Source organism: Euleptes europaea, chromosome 3, assembly GCF_029931775.1.
Source record: "Euleptes europaea isolate rEulEur1 chromosome 3, rEulEur1.hap1, whole genome shotgun sequence".
Lineage (NCBI taxonomy): Eukaryota > Metazoa > Chordata > Lepidosauria > Squamata > Sphaerodactylidae > Euleptes > Euleptes europaea.
Genome location: NC_079314.1, coordinates 123,965,937 through 123,991,506, shown reverse-complemented (window position 1 = coordinate 123,991,506; position 25,570 = coordinate 123,965,937). Strand labels below are relative to the sequence as shown.

General features: G+C 54.0%; 2 protein-coding genes across 2 annotated transcripts in view; both read left to right on the top strand.

Moving 5' to 3' along the window:
* Positions 1 to 1,534: 1,534 nt before the first annotated feature.
* On the top strand, positions 1,535 to 8,266 carry LOC130474983 (adenylate cyclase CyaB-like). Its single transcript, XM_056846673.1, has 5 exons — positions 1,535 to 1,549; positions 2,484 to 2,639; positions 4,276 to 4,377; positions 4,531 to 4,656; positions 8,126 to 8,266. Exons 1-5 carry the CDS (start codon positions 1,535 to 1,537, stop codon positions 8,264 to 8,266), a joined length of 540 nt encoding a protein of 179 aa, XP_056702651.1.
* Positions 8,267 to 14,736: 6,470 nt separating this feature from the next.
* Positions 14,737 to 25,570, top strand: part of MAPK8IP2 (mitogen-activated protein kinase 8 interacting protein 2) — a 49,630-nt gene continuing 38,796 nt past the window's right edge. The window contains exon 1 of the mRNA XM_056846671.1: positions 14,737 to 14,817. Coding sequence (XP_056702649.1) covers positions 14,753 to 14,817 — 65 coding nt within the window. The 5' untranslated portion in view covers positions 14,737 to 14,752. The remainder of the gene's footprint in view (positions 14,818 to 25,570) is intronic.

Below are 25,570 nucleotides of genomic sequence, written 5' to 3'. Positions count from 1 at the left end.
AGATGGTCATCTAGCCTCTGCTTAAAAACCTCCAGGGAAGGAGAGCTCACCACCTCCTGAGGAAGCCTGTTCCACCGAGGAACCGCTCGAACTGTCAGAAAATTCTTCCTAATGTCTAGACGGAAACTCTTTTGATTTAATTTCAACCCCTTGGTTCTGGTCTGACCTTCTGGAGCAATGACCTTCTGGACCTTGATGGACCAAGAGGCAAACCCTGAAGAAGGCAGCTTTATTTGGGGGGCAGCATGGCCCAGTGGTGGGGCAGAGGTCCCAGGTCCAATCCCTGACATTTCTACTTAAAAGGGTCAGGTAGCGGGTGATGTGACAGGCCCTCCTGGAGAGCTGCTGGCAGTCAGAGGAGAAAGACCAGCCTGGAGAGGCCAACGGGATGACTCTGCATGAGTCAGCTTCGCCTGTTCGTGTTGCTTTGGGCCTTGGCTCTGGGGCAGGGCAGAAGCTCCCCAGTTCAGTTCCAGCAGGAAAGCTGCAGTGGACTTTGAAACTCCTCTCTGGTGTTGCTGCAGCAGGTAGACTAATTTTTATTCTCTGCTGGAGAGTCCACTTCACCAGGTGTGCCTCCCTAGGCAGAAACAGATGTACAACAAATCTTGTTAATAGCAGGGCCAAATGGCCACAATCCTGAAAGTAGCGGGAGAACCTTCCGTTCTTCCAGGACACCCTGTGCCCACTCTCAATGTCCCCATTCCTCAGCAAAAGAATTTCAGTGAGAGACTGCAGTGTGAAGCTGCTGAATCAAAATTCATCACAAAGTTTGACTCGCTTTCCCAAAAGTGTAACGAGGCTCTGGGATTTCTCAGACTTTCCAGGTGTTCACCAGTTTAGTGAAAACTGGCCTTTATACTTTTCTTGATTACATAATGAAGCCTCACCCTGGACTTCCTGGACCTGGAGAGCCAGCGTGGTGTAGTGGTTAAGAGCGGTGGTTTGTTGCGGTGGACTCTGATCTAGTGAACCGGATTTGATTCCCCACTCCTCCACATGAGTGGCGGAGGCTAATCCGGTGAACTGGATGTGTTTCCCCACTCCTCCACATGAAGCCAGCTGGGTGACCATGGGCTAGTCACAGCTCTCTCAGCCCCATCTACCTCACAGGGTGTCTGTTGTGGGGAGGGGAAGGCGATTGTAAGCCAGTTTGATTCTCCCTTAACTGGTACAGAAAGTCGGCATATAAAAACCAACTCTTCTACCTTCTTGACATTGAGACCTTTCCCTTTGCAGCTTTCCTTTTTCTGAACCTATTCTGCATCTGCCTAGGGAGAAGGCACACAATGCATCTGACAAAGTGTGCTCCAGTCCACAAAAGCATAGGCTAGCGCGATACTCTTTCATCTTTAAGATGCCATAAGATTCCTGTTTCTTTTTATCAGCGTGTCATACCTGGCAAACCCTACAACAAGGTAGGCTCAGGTGAGAAAAAGTGACTCTGGCCCAGGGTTACCCCTTCAGCTTCATGACTGAGTAGGAATCTGATCTGGACTCTGTAATTCTAGCCTGACACCCTGGCTGTAGCCCGATGATGGTGGATTTTGTATGTGTATGTGGAGGGGGGGATAATGTAACCCTTCATCCCTCCTTGAGCTCAACAGTGCAGCGTAGCTCCTCCCAACCCATGAATGTCTGAAATGGCATTATCCTGAGCCACTCTGCGTGGTAGAGGCTCTCCAGGGTCTTTCCGGGATGTCTTTCAGGAGAGAGTGCCAGCTGGTGCTTGCCCTCTACGTTTCCCCCCAAGAGCATTTCTGCCCCCTGCATGGCAGCTGAGCCGCTGCTTCCAATTATCTTTTCAAATGTGCCGTTGTGGAGTGCTGCTGGGGCGAGCCTTAAACTGTATTTCATGCAGGAAGCCCCGGGCAAACTGGTCATGCTCCTAGAAGGTGCCTCAGAATCCTCTGTAACTTGCAGGAGTTCCTTGCCATAAAACAATAATCCTAAAGGGAAATGAAGGTACTAAAATGTCCAATAAACAAACCTCTGTCAAGTAGCACCCTCTGTCTGGGAGTATTACACATATGTCTAACACATATCTCTTTAAATAAAATTATCCATATTCAGGTTGCTAATTCACCAGGGAAAGTTCCGAGTTATATACGACTTAGACTTCAGCTGTTTACCTTTATAATTGTAACACAAAACTTACGAATGACACATCGCAGTTAATACAGTGGTAGTCTCAAACAAATATCTAATTCAACAGTTGAAGTCTAAGTCATATATAATTTGGAATTTACCCTGGTGAATTAGCAACCTGAATATGGGTAATTCCATTTGAAGAGATATGTGTTAGAAATCATTAACAAGTAATACTCCCAGACAGAGGGTGCTACTTGACAGAGGTTTGTTTAGGGGTTCCTTGGCAGACAAGTCCACGAGGACAGAATCTCTGGACCCAGAAGGCTTGAAGACTGTTGGGTTAGAGAATCTATTTCCCCCACCCCCTTGCTTCCCTTCTTGTTCCTTCCCAGATGCCGGCTAACGTAGAGATCAAGGCGCGGGTGCGAGATCGGGTGAAACTAGTAAGCAATGCCGAGCGGCTGAGCGGGTCATCAGGCTGTGTCATCGCGCAGACAGATACATTCTTTCCTGTGCCCTGCGGACGGCTGAAACTGCGGGACTTCCGGGTGAGCGCTCGTGCAAGCAAGAGCCTGGGAAGAGGCACTCCCCCCTTTCCTGTGAGAGGCAGGTCCCTTCATTGTTCACGGGGTTCCCCTGACCTCCACGGCTGTTGTTTATTTTTGCAAGGCCCCGGATCTTTCCCATGAGTTTGAGGACCTTTAGGATTTGCTTGCCACTGTACCTAATGCTGAGCAGATGGGCTGTTGACCAAGAGAGGGGCCATGGCTCAGTAGAAGAGCTTCTGCTTTACATGCAGAAAGTCCCAGGTTCAATCCCCAGCATCTCCAGTTACAGGGTGAAGAGGAGAGAGATGAGGATGGTCAGGGGCCTGGAGACCAAGCGCTATGAGGAAAGGCTGAGGGAGTTGGGAATGTTCAGTCTGGAGAAGAGGAGGTTGAGGGGGGACAGGATTGTTCTCTTGAAGTATTTGAAGGGCTGCCACTTAGAGGAGGGCAGGGAGCTGTTCCTGTTGGCAGCAGAGGATCACAGGACTCGCAATAATGGGTTTAAATTGTAGGCGGAGAGGTACTGGCTGGATATTAGGAAAAAGTTTTTTACAGTAAGAGTTGGTCGACAGTGGTATCAGCCACCTAGGGAGGTGGTAAGCTCCCCATCTCTGGCAATCTTTAAGTAGAGGCTGGACAAGCACTTGTCAGGGATGCTCTAGGTGTGAGGTTCTCCAGCCGCCCTGGGCAATTCCCAAAAAGTCACTCAGACGGTCAGGTCAGAAGCAGGTAAACTTTATTGTAGAAGCAACAGGCACAGCTAGGCACACGCAAAGGCAAAGCTGCTAATGACGACTTAGAAAATACTGCATAGCTTTAAGCATGTCTACATCACAGGTGCATCACCCAGAAGCCTGGGAAAGGAACTGATAACACAGTCTTGGCCAGGAAGGCAAGGCAGACATCAAAACAAAGGACTTGCTCGTTAGCAGTTGCTTGCTAGCAGTCAAGGACACGGGGAGGAGGGAATCACTGGGAGTGAGAATATACCGACAGAGGCCTGACTCATGTCAAGAGCCAGACTCTCGTACCAGACTCTAGCCGCTTGTACTGGCTAAGCCAAGAGACAACCAACACAGTACCTCACACTAGGCTGGTCCTGCATTGAGCAGGGGGTTGGACTAGGTGGCCTGTATGGCCCCTTCCAACCCTATGATTCTATGAGTGTACGGACCAGGCAGGACGTGATTTGAAAAACCTCTGCCTGAGACCCTGGAAAGCAGCTGCCAGTCTGAGTAGAGTGTGATGGACCAGGGGTGACTGATTCAGTATAAGGCGGTTTCATGTCTTCAGAGGATTGTAGGGGAGGGGTTGTGGCTCAGTGGAAGAACCTCTAATTCGCATGCAGAAGATCCCCGGTTCAATCCCCGGCAGCATGCCAGTTAAAGGGTCCAGGCAGGAGGTGATTTGAAAGACCTCCACCAGAGACCCTGGAAAGCTGCTGCCAGTCTGAGTAGACAATACTGACCTTGATGGTCCGATGGTCTGGATTCAGTATAAAGCAGCTTGGTTGGTGTAATCAGTGGCAAAGAGGGTGTGGCTCATTAGCGACTAACAGATTTTAATGTTCTGCTTTGAGCTTTTACAGCAAGAGGCCGCTTCACTAACTGCACGATGGCCCTTCCTGTCTTTGCAGGACGGCCATGGGCAACTGATATTTTATGACCGCCCTGACGCACAAGGCCCGAAGCTCTCCCATTATGCCATTTCGCCCACAGAAGATCCCTCAGGTCTGGCGGTAAGTGATGGGGGTTGAAGGAGGACTTCCCCAAGACCGGAGCCTGAGATGCTTTGAAGGGGAGAGGCTGGCCACTGCGGGCAGCGCCTTCAGCGTGCAGAGCTCTGGCTCACAGCCCCCGTTCTCAACAGTCTCGGCCCCTTCCTTCTGCAGACCGTGCTCTCCCAGGCCCTCGGAGTGAAGGGTGTGGTGAAGAAGGAGCGCCGCCTCTACATGGTGGGCCAGACACGAGTCCACGTGGATCATGTGGAAGGGCTGGGTGACTTCATGGAACTTGAGGCAAGTGGGGCTGGGAATGGTGTGTGTGTGTGGCCTTTGGGCTTCTTCCTTGTGTGCTGCCAGGAATGAGATCGGCCAGTTTACATTGTCAGGAGGTTCAGGGAACAAGAAGAGTTGGTTTTTATATGCCGACTTTCTCGACCACTTAAGGGAGAATCAAACCGGCTTACAATCCCCTTCCCTTCCCCTCAACTGACACCCTGTGAGGTAGGTGGGGCTGAGAGAGCTCAAAGAGAGAGCTGTGCCTAGCCCCAGATCACCCAGCTGGCTTCGTGTGTAGGAGTGGGGAAACCACCCTGGTTCACTAGATTAGCAAATCAAATCTATTTAATACAGTCCAAGACCAATAAAAATAGAATCAATACAATAATTCAAGCTTCCAGAATATCAAATAACTCATGAGAAAAGAAACATTTAAAATTATACATTTACAAAATGATACATTATCTTATATCTTCTGGGCATGGAGTAGGGGTCACTGGGGGTCTGTGGGGGAGATGGTTGTGAATTTCCTGCATTGTGCAAGGGGTTGGACTAGATGACCCTGGTGGTCCCTTCCAACTCTATGATTCTATGAATCTAAAACTTATAGCTAAAAGGCCTATATATGGCTTACCCAAGTTTCCTAGTCTTGTAGGCTAAAAATTATTGCTAAAAAGCCTATATATGGCTTACCCAAATTTGCCAGATTAGTCTCCGCCGCTCATGTGGATGAGTGGGGAATCAAACCCGTTTCTACAGATCAGAGTCCACCGCTCCAAACTACCACTCTTAACTATTACACCACACTAGTTGGACTAGAGAAAGACCCAAATGGGGCAGAGTCCCAGGGAAAAGCCAGAGAAGGTTGGGTCCGGGAAGCAGGGGAGCCCAGCTGGGATGGGACAGGTGTGGGTCAGGGGCAGCCTCACAGAGGGCCAGGAGAGGCCGGAGTCCAGGCAGGTCAGGGAGATCAAGCTGTGCAACACCATCCAGAAGCTGCGAGCCAAGAGAGTCCTGCCTTCCTCCAGCCTGTTCCCATTTCCTTTGGTGCTGTGATGGGGCTGATCGGCCAAAGTGGTCCCACTGTGGGGCTGGGAGGGGAGTCCTGGGGGCAGCCTGGGGTCCGAGGAAGGGTCTTCACACACAGAGCTTATCCTGAGATAGCCGCTGCAAGAATGTGTCTCCGTTTCATGGCTGGTTTCTACCAAAGAATAAGAACATAAGAAAGGCCCTGCTGGATCAGACCAAGAAGGCCCATTAGGTCCAGCAGTCTGTTCACACAGAGGTCAACCAGGTGCCTCCAGGAAGCCCACAAACAAGACGGCTGCAGCAGCATTATTCTGTCTGTGTTCCACAGCACCTAATATAATAGGCATGTCCTCTGATCCTGGAGAGAACATAAGAAAGGCCCTGTTGGATCAGACCCAGGCCCATCAAGTCCAGCACTCTTTTCACAGTGGCCAACCAGGTGCCTCTAGGAAGCCCACAAACAAGATGGCTGCAGCAGCATTATCCTGCTTGTGTCTCACAGCACCTAATGTAATAGGCGTGCTCCTCTGATCCTGGAGAGAATAGCTATGCATCATGACTAGTAGCCATTTTTACTAGTAATGAAGCATGTGGGTCCCTCCCATGTGCATGGTGGCGTTGCCCCTCTGTTTGAAGAAGGAGCACAGGAGGCTGCAGGAGTTGCCGCCCCTCTGTGTGGAAATGCCCTCAGGTGGCCTTTGTGCCTGGCGTCACTACGAGAGCTCATTTCCTTCAACCCCTGGGATTGTCAGGCAGAAAGCAGCTGGTTCACATGGCTCAGCTGACCTTATTTATTTGTTCATTAATTAAAGCCTTTATACCAGGCCTGAGCTCAAGGCGGCTTCTGGTTTTGTCTGCGTTATAACAGAAAATCAGTGAAAAACAAGGAGGGAACAGCTCTCTGTTAATTTGGGGCTTTTGCTCGCAACAGTTCCACCCCCAGGAACACCAGCGCGAAAAGATGGAAAGGAGATCATGATGCAGAGGTGGGAAGGCATGCAAAGACTGGCAGGGGAGGGGGACAACCTACTCCCTCCCAACCCAGCTCTGGCTGTGCTCTCTGGACCCCACAGACTCATTCCTCCCTCTGCACTGCCTGCCCTACCTTCCCTCCCCCTTGCCTGTCCTCTCTTTGAGAGCCAGTGGGGCCTAGTGGTTAAAATTGGCGACTTTAATCTGGTGAACCGGGTTTGTTTCTGCACTCCTTTAAAGTGAAGCCTGCTGGGAGACCTTGGGCCAGTCATGGCTCCAAACTCCCTCAGCTCCACCTGCCTCACAAGGTGTCTGTGCTGGGAAGAGGAAGGCAATTGTAAGCTGCTTTGAGACCCCTTAAAGGTAGAGAAAAGCGGCGTGTAAAACCCAACTCTTCTTCTTTCCCCTCTTGCTTACCTGCTCACCACTAGCCTGGCACAGCAGGTGGGGGGAGCTGCTGCTGTTCCCCCTCCTCACCTTCTCCAGGTAGACCTTGCCAGCGTGTTTTCCATGTGAGTCCTTGCGTTTCTATGGCTACCAAGAATACCTCTTAAGCTCCACATTTTTTTTCAGTTGTGTCTTCACGCAGCTCTTCCTGTTTGGGTTTTTAAAATTTCCCTTCCCTGTTTTTTTTTTTTTTTTTTTTTTTTAATGAGCCCAAAGTATTGTGCAACCCCCAGGCTTTTCTCCAGGTTTAAAGGTAAAGGCTGTCCCCTGGGCAAACACCGGATCATTACTGGCCCACAGGGTCACATCACATCCCGATGTTTACTGGGCCCTCAACGGTAGCCTCAGCTGTTCCCGGTGTGCAGACTCTTGGTTCTGCGCGGGAGCCAGTCCTGGCCAGTGGGACAGATGGCGACATGGCAGTAGAAAGAGTCGAGAAGAGCTTCCTCTGTTGCCCCAGAAGGCTGGACAAGAACCAACGGGTTGAAATTAAATCAAAAGTTTCCATCTAGACATTAGGAAGAATTTTCTAACAGAGCGGTTCCTCAGTGGAACAGGCTTCCTCGGGAGGTGGTGAGCTCTCCTTCCCTGGAGGTTTTTAAGCAGAGGATAGATGGCCATCTGTCAGCAAGGCTGATTCTTTGACCATAGGCAGATCATGAGAGGGAGGGCATCTTGGCCATCTTCTGGGCATGGAGTAGGGGGACACTGTGTGTGGAGGGGGAGGTAGTTGTGAAATTCCTGCATTGTACAGCGGGTTTGACCCTGGTGGTCCCTTCCAGCTCTATGATTCTAGGTACCGAGCATCGCCCAGTGCAGTCCTGTGAGACCCGCAACGGTATCCTCCTGTGTGAGTGGGAGCCCCTCTGCCAACTCACCCGGCCAGCCCTGGTTTTCAGCTGCTTGTGAAGCTAGTTCACTGCAAGCTCTGTGTGTGTGTGGGGGAGGGGTAGCAGGCTCCTGTGCGGCCCCCCTCCCCCTGGGTTGCCCCTCTCTAGCTCCCACAGGTAGGAAACTTTCCCCTCTTCCCTGCCTGCAGGTGGTGCTGGAGGAGCAGCAGAACCCACAGGAAGGGGAGCGCCTGGCCCAGCAGCTGATGGCGGAGCTGGGCGTCGACCAAGAGGACTTGCTCACCGGGGCCTACCTGGACCTGATGGCAGGAGGGGAGCCACAGGCATGAGGCCGGGACATCTAAGCCCACTTAGAGGCCCTCTTGGGTGGCCCTTCTGTTTCAAGCGAGGGGTGAAAGTATTGACACAAATGTTGGGTCTGAGACTCACATGCTGGTTGAATCCCCGGTGCTCTTGGGTCTTTGGAGAAGGAGGCGGCGTGGCCGCAGACTCTTCCAGAGCAGGCCGCCTCCCCTCAATGGTGCAGACTTTCATTTACGCCAGCTGGAAATGGATCCAAGAGCTCCCTCTTCAGGTGTGGCGCTTGCATGGAAGAGGGTGTTCCCTGGAGTTTATGCCCCTCTTCCTCCATCCTGTCCTACTGACAGAGCCCCCTACAGAGCTCTTCGAAGCCGGCCTCAACCCCTTCTGGATGGGAGAAGCTGGAGAAAAGGCCGGTGCATACAGACAAGCAGGCTGTAGGCCCAGCTGGCCTTTTCAGGACAGCTGCTTGCCCTGTGCCAGGGTACCTTCTGGCGTTCCAGGGCACCTTGGGCCACAATGCCCAGCCCAGGCAGACTTGAGGCAGTCAAGGTCTTGCCCTCTGGTCTGTGCATGTGTCTGCAACAATAAATCCGTCATTCTTTTAGATGCCAAATGACCCCTGGTTGTTGCTTTTCTGCCCTGGACTGATGCAGTCCCCTCTCTGGCACTTGTGTGGAACAAAGTACATTCAATGACACCCCCCCCAACCCCCCACTTGTACTGGCTGTATGGCAGAGGGAGGGAAAGGGCTGGCCAGTCGGATCTGCTGTCCACCCAAGTGGCCGAGAGGGTGGAGTCCAGTCTTGCAGGCTGTTCTGAAATGAGGGGCTGTGGCTCAGGGGAAGAGCATCTGCTTTGCATGCAGAAGGTCCCAGGTTCAATCACAAAAATCACAAAATCACACAAGGTTGGAAGAGACCACAAGGGCCATCCAGTCCAACCCCCCGCCATGCAGGATCCCACAATCAAAGCACTCCCCACAGATGGCCATCCAGCCTCTGCTTAAAGACCTCCAAAGACGGGGACTCTACCACCCTCGGAGGCAGTACATTCCACCATCGAACAGTCCTCACCGTCAGAAAGTTCTTCCTAATGTTTAGGTGGAATCGCTTTTCTATTCCATTACTCCGTGTCCTGGTCTCTGGAGCAACAGAAAACAAGCTAGTTCCCTCATCAACATGACATCCCTTCAAATATTTAAACATGGCTATCATGTCTCCCCTCAACCTTCTCTTCTCCAAATGAAACAAACCCAATTCCCTAAGTCTCTCCTCATAAGGCATGGATTCCAGACCTCTGATCATTCTGGTCGCCCTCCTCTGGACACGCTCCAACTTGTCAACGTCCTTCTTAAATTGTGTAGCCCAAAACTGGACCCAGTATTCTAAGTGAGGTCTGACCAATGCAGAATACAGTGGTAGTATTACTTCCCTAGATCTAGACACAATACTCCTATTGATGCATCCCAGAATTGCAGTCCCTGGCAGCATCTCCAGCTAAAAGAATCAGGTTGTAGATTATGTGAAAGACCTCTGCCTGAGACCCTGAGAGCAGCTGCCAGACCGAGTAGACAATACTGACCTTGATGGGCCAATGGTCTTATTCAGTATAAGGCAGCTTCATGTGACTTAGTGTGTAAGGAAGTCGGGTGAGACTGTGCCTTCTCTCTACAGGAGGGGGTTGTCTAGATTCTCATGCTTGTTCTCTAGACCACAGGATGTGAAAAAAATAACTTCTGAAGATCATTTCTCAGTGGGCCTGCCAAGTCAAGAGATGGAGGCCAGTTGTTTCAGCAAGAGCGGTCGCCCCGCTGCCCTCTTTAAAAGCGAAGGGAGAGTCCCAGCCAAAACAGCACTTTTCCTTCCCTGGTTTTAATCCACACTCCTTGGGTTGTGTGTGTGTGTGTTTGTGTGCCATCAAGTTACAGCTGACCCTGTAGGGTTAGCAAAGGGCAGTGGATACAGAAGCACAACCTGACGCAAAGTTGCCAGGGCCCAGGTAGGCGTGGCAGTTCAAAGAAGCCTGGCTTTCCCCCTGACAATTGATTTTTTTGGAAGGGCCAAGTGTAAGAGGGCTAGGTTCTTCTCACTACAGCCTGTGGGAAAAGCAGGGGCCTGGAGAAACGTTCGTTTGTGTATGTAAGCTGTGGCGGGGGGACAACCCTTGGTAACCTTCCTGGGGCTGAGAAGCAGCAGGGCTTTATGCCTTTCCCAGATTCCTTCTCCGCCCTGTGGGCTAGTCACAGATATCTTAGAGCTCTCTCAGCCCCACATACCTCACAGGGAGTCTGTTGTGGGAAGGGAGGGGAAGGTGATTGTAAGCCCGTTTGATTCTTCCTTAAGTGGTAGAGAAAGCATATAAAAAACAACTCTTCTTTTCTGTGAAGTCTTTCTGCCAGCCTAGGACACTTCTAAATAGATTGGGAAGGAATTATAGGGAAGGTGATCATGAGCACAAGACCAAGACAGCACCCCCCCCCCCCGAGTTTGTGATGGGAGCTTCTCACAGGTCATTGAATCATAGAGTTGGAAGGGGACCACCAGGGTCATCTAGTCCAACCCCCTGCACAATGCAGGAAATTCACCACTACCTCCCCCGCCACACCCCCAGTGACCCCTACTCCATGCCCAGAAGATGGCCAACATGCCCTCTCATCATCTGCTTAAGGTTACAGAATCAGCATTGCTGACCGATGGCCATCTAGCCTCTGCTTAAAAACCTCCAAGGAAGGAGAGCTTACCACCTCCTGAGGAAGCCTGTTCCACTGAGGAACCACTCTATCTGTTAGAAAATTCTTCCTAATGTCTAGATCAGGGGTGTCTAATCTTTTGGTTTCCCTGGGCCACATTGGAAGAAGAATTGTCTTGGGCCACATATAAAATACACTAATGATAGTTGGACAAGCCTGATCTAGATGGAAACTTTTGATTTAATTTCAACCATTTGGTTCTGGTCTGACCTTCTGGTTGAACAGAAAACAACTTGGCTCCATTTTCTATATGACAGCCCAGATCCAGCCAAGGCAGGGGGATCCAAGCCTGCAGAACGGCAAGACAGTCCCTGATCATTGTCAGCTAGTGAAGAACAAAGACAATGCAGTGGGTTTTCGTTATGAAAGGGAAGGAATGGATGGGGGTCAGCCACCCTATGTGACTGCCCTACCACGCAGAGCAGCCTGTGAAACTGAGCTGCTGGAAGGCGAGCAGAAACAACATAAGGCACAGGTGCAGGATGGGAGATAGCTGGCTCGACAACAGTACATGTGAAAGAGATCTGGGAGTCTTAGTGGACCACAAATTGAACATGAGTCAACAGTGTGATATGGCGGCTAAGAAGGCCAATGCAATTCTGGGCTGCATCAATAGGAGTATTGTATCTAGATCAAGGGAAGTAATACTACCACTGTATTCTGCATTGGTCAGACCTCACTTGGGATACTGTGTCCAGTTTTGGGCTCCACAATTTAAGAAGGACATTGACAAATTGGAGCATGTCCAGAGGAGGGCGACCAGAATGGTCAAAGGTCTGGAATCCATGCCCTATGAGGAGAGACTTAAGGAGCTGGGTTTGTTTAGTCTGGAGAAGGTTAAGGGGAGACATGATAGCCATGTTTAAATATTTGAAGGGATGTCATGTTGATGAGGGAACTAGCTTGTTCTCTGTTGCTCCAGAGACTGGGACACGGAGTAATGGATTTAAACTAATAGAAAAGCGATTCCACCTAAACATTAGGAAGAGCTTCCTGACAGTGAGGGTGGTGGAGTCCCTGTCTTTGGAGGTCTTTAAGCAGAGGCTGGATGGCCATCTGTGGGGAGTGCTTTGATTGTGGGATCCTGCATGGCGGGGGGTTGGACTGGATGGCCCTTGTGGTCTCTTCCAACCTTGTGAACTTGTGGATGTGTGCAAACCCCTTCTCATGGCAGATGGATGCAACACCCAGTGGCCCATGAGGGCTGCTCTTCAAAACAGGATGCTATCTTAGAATCACAGAGCTGGAAGGGTCCCTAGAGGCCATCTAGTCCAACCCCTGATTAATGCAGGATCAGCCTAGCATCCCTGACAATTTTTTGTCCAATCACTGCTTGAAGACAGCCGGTGAGGGGGAGCTCACCACCTCCCTAGGTAGCTGATTCCACAGTCGAACAACTCTTACTGTTAAAAATTTCCTCTTAATATCCTGCCGGTATTTTTCCACCCGCAATTTAAACCCATTATTGCGAGTCCTGTGATCCTCTGCTGCCAACAGGAACAGCTCCCTGCCCTCCTCTAAGCGACAGCCCTGCAAGTACTTCAAGAGAGCAATCTTGTCAGCACCCCGTTTGTTTCAGTGGAAGGGCTGGCTGGGATTATTATCTTCAAGGTACCAGCAGGGAAGGAATGGATGGGGGTGGGCCACCCCATGTGACTGCCCTACCACGCAGAGCGGCCTGTGAGACTGAGCTGCTGGAGGGGGAGCAGCTGGTGTTTTGCCCTGGGCTCACAGCACTTCTGCTCTTCAGGGACCCCCAAGCCGCCCCGTGACAACCAGAGAGCAAGTCTGAACGGAGTGCGAACAGAAAACATGGCTGCAGGCCAGAGGTGTCCTTAGCAGGCTCTGTCTAGGAAGGCACCAGTGCTCCCCCACCCCCATTAACGATGGGGGGCTCAGACCTCTTCTTAAGCCATCCAGCCCCTGGTGGTGTGTGTGTGTAGGGGGGGTGGATAGAGTAGAAATGGGCATGTGGGCTGTGGCTCAGTTTGTACAGCATCTGCTTGGCATGCAGAAGGTCCCAGGTTCAATCCCTGGCATCTCCAGTTAAAGGGACCAGGCAAGTAGGTGATGGGGAAGACCTCTGCCAGAGACCCTGGAGAGGTGCTGCCAGTCAGACAATACTGACTTTGATGGACCAAGGGTCTGATTCAGTATAAGGCAAGTTCATGAGGAGGGGCCATAGCTCAGGGGAAGAGTTTCTGCTTGGCATGCAGAAGATCCAGGGTCAATCCGCAGCGTCTGTAGTTAAAGGATCTCAGGTAGCAGGTGATATGAAAGACCTTTCTCTGCCTGAGACCCTGAAGAGCCAGGGGAGAGGCTGTGGCTCAGTGGTAGAGCATCTGCTTGGCATGCAGAAGGTCCCAGGTTCAGTTCCCAGTGGCATCTCCAGTTCAAGGAACTAGGCAAGTAGGTGATGTGAAATACTCCTGCCTGAGACCCTGGAGAGCTGCTGCCTGTCAGAGTATACAAGACTGACTTTGATGGATGGTGTGTGTGTGTGACTGATTCAGTATACCGCAGCTTCATGTGTTCATGTGAACTGCATCCTGTGGAGGCTGAGGTGCCCCTGCTGCACCCTGCCCTTCTCCAGGCTGGAGCTGTCACTGCTGGTGGAGGTCCTGAGTTGCGCACACGGAAGGGCTGGGAAAGAAGAAGAAGAAGAGTTGGTTTTTATATGCCGACTTTCTCTACCACTTAAGGGAGAATCAAACCGGCTTACAATCCCCTTCCCTTCCCCCTCCCCACAACAGACACCCTGCGAGGCAGGTGGGGCTGAGAGTGCTGTGACTAGCCCAAGGTCACCCAGATGGCTTCATGGGGAGGAGTGGAGAAACCAACCCGGTTCAACCAGATCAGCCTCCTCCGCTCGTGTGGAGGAGTGGGGAATCAAACCCGGTTCTGTGGATGAGAGTCCACCGCTCCAAACCACCGCTCTTAACCACCACACCACGCTGGCCCTGCCGGTCCCCCCCCCCCCCCGCCCCACTCCGCCGGCCGCCTCCCTGCCGCCTGGGCCCGGCTCGGCCCCTCCGCTTCAGCACCACTGCGCGGACAGCTCCCTCGGCGCCAGGGGGCTTCAGCACCGGGGACAGCGGCCGGGCCGGGCTCCAGCTGGCGCGCGCGGACCCTGCAAGCTGCCGCCGCCTGAACCAGACCCCCGCCCCCCCCCGGGTCCCCCGAAGCCAGCATTGTCTACTCTGGCCGGCAGCGGCTGTCCGGGGTCTCCGGCAGAAAGGGGCCTCCCCCCCCCCCTCGCCCACTTGCCTGCTCCCTTGCACTGGAGGCGCTGCCGGGGCCGGGGCCGGGGACCTCCCGCGTGCCCAGAAGGCAGATAGATGCCCCACCGCGGAGCCCCAGATGCCCCTCCCCGCGGCTCCGGGGCGCCCCCCCCCACCCGCCGCCGCCTCTGCGCAGCCGCGTCCGCGTGGCAGGCCCGGCGCTGGGGGTGGGGGGCGCTGTGGAGCCCGGCTCCTCCTCCTCCTCCGCCCCCCCTCCCCTCCCGAGCAGCCGAGCGACGGGCCGGTGGGCATCCTCGGGCGCCGACCGCTCGCCGCCGGAGAGAGGCCCGCGACCCCCGCCCCACAGCCCGCCCCGCTGGTCCCGCAGCGCCATGGCCGCAGCGGCCCGCCGCCCCGGACCGCAGCCGCAGTGAGCCCCCCCCCCACTGCCCTGCCCTGCCCTGCCCGCCGCCTCGCCCGCCTCGCCCTGTCCTGCGCCAACCAGCCTGCCAGCCAGCCAGCCCCCGCCGGGCCCGGAGAAGATGGCGGACCGGGCGGAGATGTTCTCGCTCTCCACCTTCCACTCGCTCTCCCCGCCCAGCTGCAGGTAAGGGGCGCCCCCAGACCCCCACCGGGGCGGGGGGGACGCCTGGGCTGGGCGCCCGGGCGGAGGGAGGGAGGGAGCAGGGGAGGGCTCTTGGCGCAGGAGGCGCGCGCGGGTGGCGGGGGGGGGGGCTGAGGCTCCCTCCCTCCCGCGGAGCCTGGCGTAGAGCCCCCGCCCGCCCGCCCCGCAGGCCCGGCTGGAGGGGAGGAGGCGGCGGCTGGGCTGCGGTGGCCGAGCCACAAATGGAGCTCCCCCCCCCCTCCGCACACCGTCGGGAGGGGACGGGCTACGGATGCTTCCTTGCCTGTGTTGCGAGGCAGGCGGGATGCTGGTCGCCTCTCCCCTGGGGGGGCGGAGGGGGTGAGTGGGCCAGGGTTGCCTGGGCCAGACTCCCCCCAAGGCCCCCCGGGGGACGGAGCCTCTTCTCCCCGCAGCTCGGCCTTCTCCCTGGAGACAGGGCGGGACCGGCAGCATCCCCAGCATCCTCCCGCTGCCTCCAGCCGCCTCCTCTGAGCATCCCGCGGCCTGCTCGGCTCCACCCGGCCCCCGAGGCCAGGCCCGGGGTCCTCCTCCACTCCGTCGCAGGATCCCCCCCCCCAAAGGGGCTGCCACCAGTTTGCTTTCCCTTGGGGGTGATCCAGACCTTTACAGTGGATTCCTGCTCAGCAAGGAAGCTCAGCAAGGAAGCATTGGCCGCAGAGCTCTTGTCTTGGTGCGGAGCACCTCTGATGCTGGTTCTTGGACGCAAGGCGGTCCAACGGGCCCTCTGGCACAGAAGGGGGGGAGGCAGGCTTTCCTGGGAGCAACTCTAAGGGTAGAGGTAGCAGCCCTGGAGGCTTTCCCCCTTCTTCTGCTGCACCTCCTCCTCCTCCTCCTCCTCCCTCCAGTACCTGCCCTTGGGATGGCAGTCCCCTTTCCCTCCTCCACCCCGTTCTGCCCAATCCTGTTGTGTGCGTGTGTGGCCAAACCCAGCAGATTTTTCTAGACTAATCTCCCTCACTGCTAGAGAAGCAGATCCCAGCACAGCCTGGCCAGCCCGTTGCCTTCTTCGGCTCTAGTGGAGGATCCCCCCCCCCCACCCGCAACCTATTACAAGGATGGATGGATGCTCTGCATGCATCGAGGGCTCTTTCCTCTTTTCCTTGCTGTACTTTGGGAGGGCACCAGGCCAAACAGGCCACGGATGCCCAGGTTGCCAGGCCTCCATTAGAACTGGCGCCTTGCCTGATTTCATACTTTTTTTTTGGGGGGGGCACCTGTAGAGACCTGTAGAGTGCATCAATATAACAACGCAGCTACCATGAGGGCACAACAATTCCAATCCGTCTAATGCGACGTGTGAGTTAGGGACACAGCCTGGGTGATACTGTTTCTCTTGGCAGAGGGGTCCGTCTGGATGAGCGGCACTTGGCAGGTAGCCGAATCTACCTGGCTGCAGTCCCCCCCACCCCCGGGGCCTTTGCTTCATTCTCAGGGGAGAGCCAGGATGTTGGTCTCGTAACCCCTGGTAACAGCTTCCAAACTGGGGCATGGATCTGCGGGACTTGCTCTGTGGCTCTTATCTCACAAGGCCCAGCTTCCATGCATGGGGGGAGAGGAGCTCTCAGAGTGGCAGGAAGGGGGAAAAAATTATACGGGAAGACCAAGGGCAGTAGGGTTCATGTACATTTGTGGGTCAGTGCAAGAGAAATTCTGTAGGAGTGTGTTTTATGTTGGGGAGGGGCTGTGGCTCAGTAGTAGACCTCCGCCTGAGACCCTGAGAGCTGCTGCCAGTCTGAGTACCAACTCGCTTGGTCTGATTCAGTATAAGGCAGCCTCAGTTGTTCATGTATTTCATCTTTGGAGAACCAGAGAGATCTAGATTGTGGACATGAAAATTCTGAAGTGAGGGACGGGGGTTCTGGAATGGAAAACACCCATCCAGGCTGTAAGTTGTAAGTTTTAGAGGGTCCCACAGTGCTGTCTGGGAGCCATTTGATGTGGCCGCAGGCAAATCAAAGGTGGGAAATAGATCACAATGGGTAGCCCTGTTAGAAAAGAGCAATAGAAAAGAGCAAGAGTCCAGTAGCACCTTAAAGACCAACAAAATTTCTGACAGGGCAGGAGCTTTTGAGCTCCTACCCTGCCAGAAATTTTGTTAGTCAAGGTGCTGCTGGACCTAAGAACATAAGAAAAGCTCTGCTGGATCAGACCCAGGCCCATCAAGTCCAGCAGTCTGTTCACACAGTGGCCAACCAGGTGCCTCCAGAAAGCCCCCAAACAAGATGACTGCAGCAGCACCATCCTGCCTGTGTTCCACAGCACCTAATATATTCGGCATGCTCCTCTGATCCCGGAGAGAATAGGTATTCATCGTGACTAGTTTCCATTTTAACTAGTAGCCATGCATACCCCTCTCCTCCATGAACATGTCCACTCCCCTCTTAAAGCCTTCCAAGTTGGTAGCCATCACCACATCCTGGGACAGGGAGTTCCGCAATTTAACTATGCGTTGTGTGAAGAAATACCTCCTTTTATCTGTCTTGAATCTCTCACCCTCCAGCTTCAGCAGATGACCCCCGTCTTCTAGTGTTATGAGAGAGGGAGAAAAGCTTCTCCCTGTCCACTCTCTCCAAACCGTTCATAATTTTATAGACCTCTATCATGTCTCCCCTTAACCACTGTCTTTCCAAGCTAAACATCCCTAAGCATTTTAACCACTCCTCATAGGGCAGTTGCTCCAGTCCCCTGATCATTGTTCTTTTCTGTTGCAAAGGTGGGAAAGGAAATGTAAAGTCAGGGATGTGGTCAGAGCCAGGCAGGGGTGCGTCTTCTCCCCAGGACCTCCTTGATTAGGAGGACAAGAATGGCCCTGGTGAGAAAGGAGTCTCTGGGGATAGTTTGGTGACTGAGCAGCCACAGGGTTTCCTTCGAGACTGAGGCCCAAGCCAGGTCTGCACTGAGTGTTCTTTGTCTGGAGCTCCCGTGCCTTTTTCATTCTCATTTATCAGGCACATCCCGTGGAGATAATAGAAAAGAGCAAGAGTCCAGTAGCACCTTAAAGACTAACAAAAATATTTTCTGGCAGGGTATGAGCCTGTGGAGATAAGAATTGGGAGCTCCGGGCACTGAACTCTCCAAACCCATCCAGCCTGTTCCTGAGCTTGGAGGAGAGAGAGAAGAGGTTACGGTGGATCTGTTTGGTTGGTTCAGTGAAAAAGAGTAGGTCTCCTTGGTTTTGAGTTCGGTACTCTCCCACCCCTGCGTTCAAAAGCAACAGGAAAGGCCCCCTCCTCTCTAGACAGATTTGGTGGTGACCGTACCTTTAAAGAAAACAGATTCCCCACAGTTTGGTTTTTCTTTCTTTTAATGGGTGCACACAATCTGGAAGAGGCTGAAGGTAGCCCTGTTGGTCCGCATAAAGATCTAAAGATCCAAAGGCATGGTATTTTATTTACTTCTTATTTATTTACTTCATTTCTACCCAGTCTTTCTCCCCAATGGGGCCCCAAAGTCGCTTGCATCATTCTCCTCTGCTCTGTTTTAACCTCACAACAATCTTGTTGTGCGTGACTGGCTGAAGGTCACCCAGCGAGCTCCCATAGCAGAGTGGGGATTTGAACCTGGGTCTCCCAGATCTTAGTCTGACACTGTAACCAGTGCACAACACTGGTGTAGTTCTTTCGTCAGGACGAATCACAGAAAACAGCATGCAAGTTTTCAAGGGTGGGAGAACACATGAACACGTGAAGCTACCCTTCTACTGAATCAGACCCCCCTTGGTCCATCAAGGTCAGTATTGTCTACTCAGACTGGCAGCGGCTCTCCAGGGTCTCAGGCAGGGGTCTTTCACATCACCCGCTTGCCTAGTCCCTTTAACTGGAGATGCCACTGGGGATTGAACCTCGGACCTTCTGCATGCCAAGCAGAGGCTCTACCACTGAGCTACTGCCCTTCCCCAGAGGCAGAGCTCTGTTTTGTACATCCTGGGTAGAATGACCAGCAGGCTTCCCGGAATTGATGTCATGTTGCATTCTGGGAGAAGGCTTCTGCTGGCCCTGGGCCCATCTTGGGGGCTACTCTGCTTGGCCCCTTGCAGGGTGAGCTGAGGGTGGAATCAGAGGAACAGCTGAGGAAGCGTAGCCAGCATCCATGGCTGCATTCTGACACAGAGCCAAAAAGCAAGATCGGATCTCCCTGGCTCCTGGGCGTCCTTGCAGGGGGGATCGAGCGGTGCCCTCACTGTGAGGATGCCAACATCTGGCGAAGGCAACAACTCCTCACAAATGTGTGCCAGTGGGCATGATGTGGGTGAAGGCTTCACTGGCTCGGGAGGAAGAAATGTACCTGTCCCCAGATCGTGCCCAGATTGTTGCTTCGTATAACAGCTGGCCGTGAGGATAACCATGGACGTAGGTGGAGTTGCTCTTCCATGTGAGTGGAGGGGAGAACTGGAGATGGTCACTGCTTCCATGCTCTTGGAGGCTCTGCATCTTGACCAGCCTGACCAGAAGCAAAGATGGCAGGCAGGAGTGACGTGCCAGCCGTGGGGTGCAAACACCCTCCCGCATGCCCCCAGAGGAACTCCTTGGCCTGGGCAGGGAAACAGCAGCAGAGGCGGTGAAAAGTGGCCCAGGAGGACTGGAAGCCAGAGTGAAGAGACACATGGAAGCTGCCTGCCAGAAGAAGAGCTGGTTCTTATACTCCTCTTTTCTCTACCGTTAAGGAGTCTCACAATCACCTTCCCTCCCCGCCCCACAACAGACACCTTGTGAGGTAAATGAGGCTGAGAGAGTTTGGAGAGAACTGTGAATAGTCCAAGGTCACCCAGCTAACTTTCTGTGGAGGAGTGGGGAATCAAACCCAGTTCTCCAGATCAGAGTCCACTGCTCTTAACCACTACACCACACTGTCCATCTCAGCAAGCTGATGTAGGGGTCGCAGAGTAGAAGCCCCCAAAGGAAGAAACCTGCTGGGGAAGAGGAGTTCCCTGCTCTGCCCAGTTGAGTAGGGTAGGCAGGGCCTTGATACACCCAGAGAGGAGTTGCTGGGCCAGGATTGTGACCTCTGAGGAGGCAGAGGCCACGGAGAGGAAGGACACCTCGCCCTCGTGAGCTGTAAGGTCACCCCAAGCATTTGGGGCCTCAGGTGGAACACACACCCGAAGCGGATGCCCCGTCCTTCGCAACCTCATCCTGCACCCATCCCAAGTGGGGCAGAAGTGATGGCTGAAGCCACCTGGAATCTTGTGGTATCGTAAAGATGGATCTCTAAAGATATAATGGCCAGCATGGTGTAGTGGTTAAGAGCAGCTGACTCTAATCTGGAGAACCGGGTTCGATTCCCCATTCCTCCACATGAGCGGTGGACTCTAATCAGGTGAACCGGGTTGGTTTTCCCACTCCTTCACATGAGCAGCAGAGGCTAATCTGGTGAACCGGGTTAGATTCCCCGCTCCTCCACATGAAGCCTGCTGGGCGACCTTGGGCTAGTTGCACTCTCTCAGCCTCACTTACCTCACAGGGTGTCTGTTGTGGAGAGGGGCAGGGAAGGTGATTGTAAACCAGCTTGATTCTCCCTTAAGTGGTAGAGAAAGTCAGCTTATAAAAACCAGCTCTTCTTCTTCTTCTCCTGGCTCCCAGTGACCCTCTGGCAACTTTCCTTCCTGTGCCCCCGATTCTATTTCTTTGGACCACTGGCCCTTTTTCTCTAGCCAGAGCTTGTGGAGTGTTTGAGGAGAGCTGAACCTGCGCTCTGCAGCAGCCAAAGTTTCTGTTTGTTTGCCTAGTTTCTGCCGAGGGAGCCCAGGGAAGGGATTTCCTGGTGCTTGGAAGCAGGCCAGTTCCCTTGGTGGGGCTGAGGTTCCCAGAGGGCTTCCTCCCCTATTAAAGTTTCCATAGGACAGCTTGACCCTTGTGAACAGGCATGAGGGAGGGGGGGGCTGTGAGATGCTGGCGCTGTGATGGGGTGGGCACACAGGCAACTCTGAGCCAGTCTCTCAGTGTCGCTTCACTAATAGGGGGGGTCTGCGACAGAGCCCCCGAGAAGTGGCCCTCCGAGATCTTCTGTGAGAGATCCCCCTCTCTGAGTTTGCTTCTCCAAATCAGTTGCTCAGACGTTGATACAGAAACAATCAATTTATTGAAGCCTTCAGGAGATGAGACAGGCACAGGTAGAAAGTTGCAAGTGAGGGGCTATACGGGTTTACAGAATATATTGACTCCAGGGCACTGGGGCACTGGGGTTCACACTTATTGTTATGGGAAGTTACAAGCTTGGCATAATACAAAACATCAGACGGATCCCAGGAAGTCTGGTGCGGCTATCACACTTCCAAGGCCGCATCGGCCTGAGGGAGTACTGGCAGGAAGAACAGCGGGGGGGGGGGGAAGATACATGGGCCATCAGGCCTGGCGCCTGAGACCAGAAGGTGTGAACTGCTTTTACGAGTTCACTGATAACACAGCAGGTGATGGAAAGCAGAGACACAAAGACAGAGACCCTCACATTCTGCCCCCCTTAAGGCCCCCCCCCGGGGTCCCCGAGAGGACGAGGCTTATCGGGATAAGCGAGGTGGAATTCCCGGACTAAGCGAGGAGCCGCCATGTGGGGTGCGGCCACCCATTCGTCATGAGCGGAGCCAAGGTTTTTCCAGCGAACAAAGTAAAACAGTTTCCCTTTCTTCCATTTGGAGTCTAAAACCTTGGATATTTCCAAATGGGTGTCCCCTCCTACTACGGTAGGAATCTCGTGTGCGGGAGGGGGGTGGAACTGGGGGGCTGCCACATAGGGTTTGAGGAGGCTTATATGAAAGACTGGATGGACTCCTTTCAGAGTTTTCGGGAGGTCCAGTTCCACAGTAACCTCGTTGATTACTCTGGTAATGGGGAAAGGACCCACATAACGGTCGCTCAGTTTTTTGCAGGGGCGAAGAGAGCGGAGGTTTTTGGTGGACAGATAGACTTGCTCCCCCACCTTGAGTTCCCATCCCGGAGACCGGTGTTTGTCTGCTTGTTCCTTGTACTTGCTTTTTGCCCTTTCCAGATTTTTGAGCAACCATGGCCAGGTGGATTTAACCACCTGAATCCACTCCTGAAGGTCAGGGGTAGACTGGAGCTCTGGCGAGACGGGGGCAGAACCGAAAGGGCCGAAATCCGTCCCGTATATAACTTGGAAGGGACTAAAGCCGGTAGAGGAATGAGGCGCATTGTTATACGCATATTCGGCAAATGGCAGCAGGTCGACCCAGTCGTCCTGGTGGAAATTTACATAGCAACGCAAATAACATTCTACCACCGCATTCACTCGTTCCGTTTGACCATCCGTTTGGGGGTGATAGGCGGAAGAAAGGCCCTGCTCTTCCACTCCCATTAACTTTAGGAAGGCCCGCCAGAATTTGGCAACAAACTGGACCCCCCGGTCGGAGAGGACCTTCCTCGGGATCGAGTGTAGCCTGAGGACGTGTGTGATGAACAGTTTAGCTAAGCCCTGGGCTGAAGGAAGGCCTGCACATGGAACGAAGTGAACCTGTTTGGAAAAGAGGTCTGTGATAACCCAAAGAACCGTTTTTCCCCGACTCGGAGGAAGGTCGGTGATAAAATCCATGGCGATGACTTCCCAGGGATGGGAGGGGCTCTCAAGCGGTTTGAGAAGCCCTGGGGGTTTTCCCATCCGTTTCTTGGCTGTGGCGCAGGTGGGGCAGCTGCGCACATACAACTCCACATCTGATCTCATACCGGGCCACCAGAATTGTCTTCGAACCAGGTGAAGCGTTTTTATGAAACCAAAATGACCCCTACAATCTCGATGGCACAGTCCGTTTCTCTGTGGGGAGGCAGTTCGTCGCACTCTCTAACATCAAAAACATCAGTAAATTGCGAGTACCCAGAGGGTAATTGAGGAGAGATTGGGGCGGGGGACCCTACCAGTGCGGCGGCTGGAGTTCCGAGTACCCGTTCCTTGTCATGCAACCCACAGGGGTTTTCGGGGAAGGAAAGCACTCGTTTAACCCAATCAATGGAGGGATTGTGCCCCCTTAACCAGTTCATCCCTAACACCACAGGGGTTACAATAGGGGCGATGGTGAAATACAACCGTTCCCAATGTTCCCCCACGGACATAATCACGGCTGCAGTTCTGTGGGTCACAGGGCCCCGTTTAAAGTCACTCCCGTCCATTTGGGAAAAACGGAGGGGTCCCGGAAGCCGCTTGCGCCGAACACCCAACTTCTTGGCAGTTTCCTCATTTATCATGGTGCGGGCACACCCCGAGTCGACCAACGCGGGGACCTCTAATGGGGGACCCCCTTTGGGTAGGGACAGATGAACACGCACAAATACATTGTCCTCTTGGGCGCTTACCATCGGTGGAGCTCCTTGCACAACGATGGGGACGGTCTGCTGCGGAGCCCCCTCTACAGCAGACCGACGGCGTTTTTTGCCGGCTGTTCCCACTCTTCCTCCTCGCTGGATGAGGGGGACGGGGTGGTGGCTTCCGGGGAGCCGTTCGAATCAAAGACGGTATTTGTAATCCGGGACCCCGATGGGACCGTAGAGTCGGATGCCCCATCCTGGGGGCGCGCGTGGAGAGCGGAGGGTGCGCCGGAGCGCCGGCCCAGTGGTCCACTTCTGCGGCGAGGCTGGCTGTCGGCGGCCGGTTTCGTCGGCTCGGCCTGGGTTTGGCGGGGAGGGGTCGGACGGCCTGAGCGAGAGGGGCATTGCGATGCAAAGTGACCCTTTCCCCCGCAGATCAGGCAGACGCCGGCTTCGAACCGCTTGCGGCGTTCCGCGGCCGAGAGGACCCCGCCACCCCCTTGCCGGAGTTCCCGGCCACGGTCACCCCGGGGCCTGGGGTCTCGCCCAATCCGTTGCTTGGACAAGTTCAGGAGTTGTTTGCGATTCTCGATGTCCGCAGCATGGCGAACCCAACCTTCCACATCCGGGGGGTTCCCTTGCATGAAGGCCCAATGTTGGAGATCTGGGTTGAGACCCTCCCTGAAACATTGTACCAAGGTAGCCTCACTCCAGTCCAGAATTCGGCTAGCCAGTGACTGGAACTCACTTGCATACTGCGCCACCGACTTAGTCCCTTGGCGCAGTTGCATCAGGGAGGCTTTAGCCCGCTCACCTAGAGTCGGGTCCTCAAAACGGTTTCGGAGTGCTACCATGAACTCGTCCAGGGTTCGCAGCACCGGCGAGCGGAGTTCATACTGCAACACCATCCAGGCAGCCGCCTCCCCTTGCAGTAAGGAAGCCACGTACTGCACCCGGGACTCCTCAGAAACGAAGGTTCGGCCTTGTTCCCGCATAAAAATGTCTACTTGGACCATAAAAAAGGTCAACTGGTCTCCCGACCCGTCATACGTGACTTTCAGGTCCCGACGGGCCGGGGGGGCAGGGGTTGCGGGCGGAACTACCGGGGCCCCATCTGGGGGAGCACCGGCTGGAGGTTGCAATTTCAGCGCATCTAGGGTCGTGGCCATCTCACCCATTACGCGTTGCATGATCTCCATCTGCTCCTGCATAGCCCGGCGGTCTTCCTGCCATTGCTTTCGTTCTTCCTCCATGAGGGCCTCTTTGCGGGCCGGGTCTCCTTCGAGTCCCGTGCTGGGGAAGGCCAACCGGCGATCCTTCGCCGCGGTCCGCGAGAGCGACCAGCCCTTGGGAGAGTCCAGCCAATAAGTAAGCCCCCGGGGACGTCCGTCCCGATCTTGGTCGGGGGCGCGACCCTTCGGTTTCTTTGGCTTGGCTCCCTCCTCTTTAGGGTCCGGCTTCTCCGGCTCGTCCGGTTCCTTGGGGGCATCGGGGTTAGGGGTGGTGTCCTCGTCGGCTGACATTCTGTCCAAAGCGGTACAGCTGCAGTCCGGGAGGCAAGGACTTGCAACTTAATGTGAGAGATCCCCCTCTCTGAGTTTGCTTCTCCAAATCAGTTGCTCAGACGTTGATACAGAAACAATCAATTTATTGAAGCCTTCAGGAGATGAGACAGGCACAGGTAGAAAGTTGCAAGTGAGGGGCTATACGGGTTTACAGAATATATTGACTCCAGGGCACTGGGGCACTGGGGTTCACACTTATTGTTATGGGAAGTTACAAGCTTGGCATAATACAAAACATCAGACGGATCCCAGGAAGTCTGGTGCGGCTATCACACTTCCAAGGCCGCATCGGCCTGAGGGAGTACTGGCAGGAAGAACAGCGGGGGGGGGGGGGAAGATACATGGGCCATCAGGCCTGGCGCCTGAGACCAGAAGGTGTGAACTGCTTTTACGAGTTCACTGATAACACAGCAGGTGATGGAAAGCAGAGACACAAAGACAGAGACCCTCACATCTTCACTCTCATGCCTGTCTTCCAGTCTCTGTGGCCAGTTTTTCTTGTGCTTCCTTTTTCTGATCTTTTTGTATGTCGGACCCTGGCAGTGCCATTCCGGTCTCAGAGGGCACACAGCTCCTTGAGCATGTTTACAATAAAAACCTTACTCCCAAGAGGAGGGAGGGAGGGATTGAGGGGGAGAGAGAGGAGGCATCTATAGAGAGTCAGTGTGGTGTAGTGGATAGGCGTGGTGGACTCTAATCTGGTGAACCAAGTTCTGGCTGTGGCTCAGTTTGTAGAGCATCTGCTTGGCATGCAAAAGGTCCCAGGTTCAATCCCTGGCACCTCCAGTTAAAGGGACCAGGCAAGTAGGTGATGTGAAACATATTTCTCTGCCTGAGCCCTGCAGAGCCGCTGCTGGTCTGAGTAGACAATACTGACTTTGATGGACCAAGAGTCTGATT

Excerpts from the sequence above, each read along its gene's own strand:
- LOC130474983 (XM_056846673.1), top strand. Across the intron at positions 2,640-4,275 it reads TGAAACTGCGGGACTTCCGG|GACGGCCATGGGCAACTGAT; the intron begins GTGAGCGCTCGT and ends CTGTCTTTGCAG. Across the intron at positions 4,657-8,125 it reads GTGACTTCATGGAACTTGAG|GTGGTGCTGGAGGAGCAGCA; the intron begins GCAAGTGGGGCT and ends CCCTGCCTGCAG.